At 37.4% G+C, this 5,464-nt stretch overlaps 1 protein-coding gene across 1 annotated transcript; it reads left to right on the plus strand.

The window, feature by feature from the left end:
• Positions 1 to 1,030: 1,030 nt before the first annotated feature.
• Positions 1,031 to 5,219, plus strand: LOC133327459 (low-density lipoprotein receptor-like; the record flags this gene model as incomplete). The annotated part of the gene is made up of 3 exons (XM_061535979.1): positions 1,031 to 1,150; positions 1,334 to 1,450; positions 5,110 to 5,219. Coding segments are annotated over 3 exons (347 nt in total), but the record flags the coding sequence as incomplete, so codon positions are not given.
• Positions 5,220 to 5,464: the final 245 nt, after the last annotated feature.

Genomic DNA, 5,464 nt, shown 5'->3' on the forward strand with positions numbered 1-5,464 from the left:
GATACCGATGACATATTTCGTCTTTCCAGTTTTATAATCCAAATCATTTATTTTCGTTAGTTATAATCCTCCGGGCAATTTTTCCTTCTTACATTTATGCATTGCGGATAATATCTCGCATTTCAACATTTTTTTGAGTTGATGATTTTAGCCGCTATATCCTCGGCTAATTCACATTTTTTAATATTATTTTACATTTTAAGTTTTATCTGCCGTACATCGAGATGACAGGCCATAAATTTTATGAGACTTGAAATGAAATTAAGTAAAACTGTAGACCACAAGGAGCGAAAAATAAAACAAAAATGGAGTCATAAAAATTACGATGGGAAAACATATTAAAAAAAATAATAAAATTAAAAACCAGGGTGAAGAGAGGGGATGGAGAATATTTTATAACATAGAAATTGCAGATTTAAATATCCGCCCTTCCCTCCCTCTCTTCCAGTTTTTTGTCGTTGTAAAAAATATAAGTAAATCCATCAGCCCTCTTAAATACCGTCTCTAAAATCCATCCCTCTCTTTCTCATAATTTTTTTCTCTCTGCAAACTTGAAATAAATCCACCACCCCCTCTGTTTCTGTTATTAAAACAATTTTTGTGGCGTGTTGCCGGTAGGGTCATTATGTGGCCTCTTAAAGTTAATTAACTATAAAACAAAATTGCCAAGCTACTGCCAAAAACGATACTTAAAATAATATAAAAAAATAAAATTTGAAAAACATACCCGCACATAAACATAAGGTCTGGGCCATAGACAACAATTTTTAATGGCAAACAAACTAACTAAATCCAAAAAGAGAAAGACAGGCGGACAGACATATAGACAAACAACTAGACACAAATATTCCACACAGACCCTCTGTTCGAGCGTTTGTTTGTTGTTTGCTGCTCCATTTTGCATAATTAAGTTGTAACAATTTTTTTTATTTTTTTAAGGAATTTTATTATTAATTTTATATTTCCTCTATTATACAACGCACACAAACTCATTCCCTCTCTTTTCTCTCTCCCTCTCTCTTCTTTACAGGCTCCACTTGTGGCATTGAACAATTCCGTTGCGGCAATGGCAAATGCATACCCAACAGATGGCGCTGTGACAATGAAAAGGATTGTGCCGATGGCTCCGATGAATTTTCATCATTGTGCAGTAAGTAATCAAGTTTTGGGAATCGAATTTTCTTACATATTTTTTTTATTTACACCAACACATACAACCTTGGTCTATGTTATGTGTTCGAAATTTTTTATTTTTGTGATTTGTTTATATTTTTATTTTATTTATTTATTTTATTTGTAATTATTATTTTTTAATATTTTGCTCCCAAATTAGTGGTCTTCTGCAAACCATATGAAGTCACCTGCAGCAATGGCGAACAATGTGTTCCCCAGAGTTGGTGGTGCGATGGTAGTCCGGATTGTCGCGATAAATCGGATGAAGCTAATTGTCGTAAGGATTTTTTTCTTTATTACAACGTTGTGTTTTCTTGTGAAGATGTTAATACTAACTCTGTGATAAAGATTGGGGAAATTTTCATAAGGATTTCATTCATTAAAAAAAAAAACAAAAACAAGAAAAAATGGGACCTTGAAAAAAAAGAATGTGTTACTATTTTTAACAAAATGTAAGAATAAAATTTACCACTGAGCGAGGAATTTTTTAATTTTTAAACACTGGAAAGTTTGAGCTTCGAACTGTTTTTCTTTAGAGAACGTAAAAACATCGTGTTAGATTAAGAATTCCGAAGTCAATGGTCCATTTTATCCAATACTTGGTATTTTGAACTACGGTGCGTATAATTTTTATTAATTCAAAAGTACGAAATTGCGTATACTTGATGTCATTTTAATATATTTTTATACGCAACTCAGTCGGATGGGGCGGACCATATGATACCCTACACAACTAACACTGACATAAAATATCCTATGGATCTTTATTCCAAATCTGGGAAATAATTCCAAATCCAAATCATGAAAGGTACCATGCTTATTCTTTGGCGAAATCTGCTTCCTCATGTAAAATTTCATGATATTCGAGTCCCAATAGCGGATAGAAAAAAACTGAAACTGAAAATAAAGTTGTTGGTTTATTTGTTACCCTAAAATGTAAGCACTCATTATCAATATTTTGTGGTAGGGTCTTCAAAAATAGTTACTTTCTTAGCTGGCTTGATTACAGAACGGTTGTTCCATAAGCCGAGCTTAAAAAAGATTTCCAAGCGCGTCGGTGTTGTGCGCAAATCCACCAATTTGGAAGACCACGTTCCAAGATGTTCTTTCCTACTTGGTCTTTCTATCTAATTCACGGCCTTCCCCTTCTACGAGAACCATTAGTAGGCTCGCTTTTATATACCTTCTGAGCTGGGACATTCTCATTCATTCGCACAACATGGCCTAGCCACCGTAGTCGCTGCAGCTCAATACGACTGACTATGTCGATGTCCGCGTATAAATTGTAAAGCTCGTGGTTCATTCGACGCCGATATTCACTGTGTGCGCAGATCGGCCCGTAGATCTTTCGGAGAATTTTTCTTCCAAACACCCCAAGAGCTGCCTCATCTGCTTGCGCAAGTACCCATGCTTCTGATCCATATAATAGCACGGGTAGTATCAGCGTCTTGTAAAGTGTCAGTTTGGTCTGGAGGGAGGTGGCCTTGTTTCTAAACTGCTTACTTAGACCATAGTAGCATCCGTTGGCCATCACAATCGTTCTCCGAATTTCAAAACTGATGTCATTCGTTTTATTTATGGCGGTACCAAGGTATATAAAATCTTTAACTACCTCGAAGCTGTAGCTCTCAAGTTCCACAGTTGATCCGAGTCTACTGGACGTCTTGCGCGTTGATACCATGATCTTGGTATTCTCGCCGTTTATTGCCAGACCCACTTTGGCATGGGTTTTTTGGTGGTGATTTTTGGTACCCAAGTGTTGTATTTGCTACAGTTTGTAGGGCGTGGGCAATTCTTTGCCATTGTGCATCTATACTATTATCGGGACAAGAAGTGCTTTCTTCAAGCAGGTGGGTAAGTTGAGCGGCGTAGACCTCGGCAACCGTTTATGTTTGCAGCTTTTCGACGACAAGTTTCCGTGTTGTGTTAGATCGCACCTTTGCTGCTACATTAAAACGGGTTCGTACCTTGGCTGCCACAATGTAATGGTCCAAATCGATATTCGCTCCTCGGATCGATCGGACGTCTAAAACACTGGATAAATGCCTTCCGTCTATTACCCCATGATCAATTTGATTTCTCATTGCTTGATCAGGAGAGATCCAGGTGGCCTTGTGTATATAGAGATGCTTTAATCTGGTGCTTCTAACTACCATGTTTTTTGCTGCAGCGAAGTCAATCAACCTCATGCCGTTGTCGGATGTTTCTTCATGAAGGCTGAATTTTCCGACGGTGGGGCCAAAGATATTTTCCCTTCCGATTTTTGCATTAAAATCTCCTAGCAGAATTTTAATGTCATGTTTCATATACTGTTTCTAGGCGCTCGTAAAATATGTCTTTGGTCTGTTCATCTTTATCTTCTGCCCGAGCATGGGCGCAAATGTGACTGATGTAGAAACACTTTGCAATTATAGCAATTTGCTCATCTACTAGAATGAATTTGGAGACGAGGTTTTTTATTTTCCTGTTAACCATAAATCCGCAGCCAAATTCACGTTTTGTTCCATGGCAGCTATAATACAGGGCGTAATCATCTGATTTACTTACGCCAGCCCCTTTCTATCGCATTTCCTGTAAGGCAATAATATCGGCTTTGTACTTCTTGAGTACATCCGCCAAAGCGAACACTGCGCCTGTTCTGTACAACGTGCGCACATCCCAAATGCAGATTAGCTTCGATCGTGGCCCTTTATACGTTTGCGGGGGTCGTCAACATTAGGGGGGTTTGGCTTTCTTTTTCTGTGCTTTTTCATAGTAGGTTGGGTTTTCCGAGAGTGGGAAACTAACCCGACGCCGCAACCCATTTTTTATAGTTCTTATGAGTGAATTCGCGGGACATATTAGCTCACTATTTCATCGGGTGATAAAAATAGCTCCCCAGGTGGCACCACAGGGGGGCCAGTGTCCACAATTGAGATGAAAGAGGGACCAAGATAAGCCTGGACTTTGCCATGTTAAAGCCAATTAGAGCCGTTGCTTGGTATCTATCATCCCCTACGCCACCCATACGATGATACGATATTTAACTTTAATTGGAGTGTAGCTTTTTAGATGATTTAGATTTTGAAGGCACCAACAAATATTTTTTTGAAAAATCTATGCCTTGTTGAAGGCATCAAAAATTAATCTTTAAACAAGTGAAAAAGCTTTAAGTTCGGCCGAACTTTGGATACCCTCCACCATAGATATACTGTTATGTTAAAACCAATCAGAGTCGTTGCTTGGTATCTATCATCCCCTACGCCACCCAAATACTTCTTCAAAAATACTTTTTAAAAATCCACGCCTGTGAGTAGGCCTTTAATCATAATTCTTAAAAATCCACGCCTCTGGATAGGTCTTTAAATATAGGTATACCTTCAGAAAATATTATTAAAAATTTCACTTCAATCTTTATACATATTTAATCCTGAGAATAGTCTTTACAAAATATTTTTAAAATATCTATATGTGCGAATTTTGTACAATTGCTTCCTTATACCCGTCTCTCTCCATAACTCTGTTGGTCAAGTCTCTTTCAATGACATTTACCCCGCCCATAGACAATTTATATTTCACCACCTCTAGGAAAATTAAAATACCTTTTTAATCATATCCACATTTCGCATTTATTTCATTCACACGTTCATATATATCATACACATTGCTGCACAAAGACAAAGGACATTAGCTGCAATGACAATGTCAAGGCTGTTTATGATTTTTATATACTAAAAAAAATAAATTTCAGTGACTCATTCACACACACACACACACACAAATACTCTGAAACAATTATTTGCAGACAAAAAGACTTTTTAACACAACAAAAACAACAGCAACGACGAAAAAAGTGAAAACAAGTAGCAAACAAACAAACTGTACATGTCATGTGTGTCGGTAACATAAGTCTATGTTTAAAATAATCATAATAATAAAATATAAACAAAACATTAGCCTACCCGGCCTACCCACCCTACCAACCTCCACAACCGCCTGTGCACATTAACAAAGAGTTAAGCTTTAGTAAACAACAGCAACAACAACAACATCACGAACATTGTTAATATGTTTCAAACGGCAACATTTAACGTAAATGCCGGTTGGTGTCACATGCACACTCACACACACACCCACATGTATGTACATGACAAGGATATAGCCTTCACACACAGACGCATGTAGCCGTGCACACTTTTCTTTTTTTTCTCGGCTCTCATATAGAATAATTCGAAAGTATTTAATGTGTCAGTGAATGTGACACCAAGTGGAAAATAAATGGCAACAACAGTACCACCACCCCCACCCCCTG

The sequence above is a fragment of the Musca vetustissima genome, unplaced genomic scaffold, assembly GCF_032173495.1.
Source record: "Musca vetustissima isolate MV318-11 ecotype Yass unplaced genomic scaffold, APGP_CSIRO_Mvet_v1 utg71220, whole genome shotgun sequence".
NCBI classification, from domain to species: Eukaryota; Metazoa; Arthropoda; class Insecta; order Diptera; family Muscidae; genus Musca; species Musca vetustissima.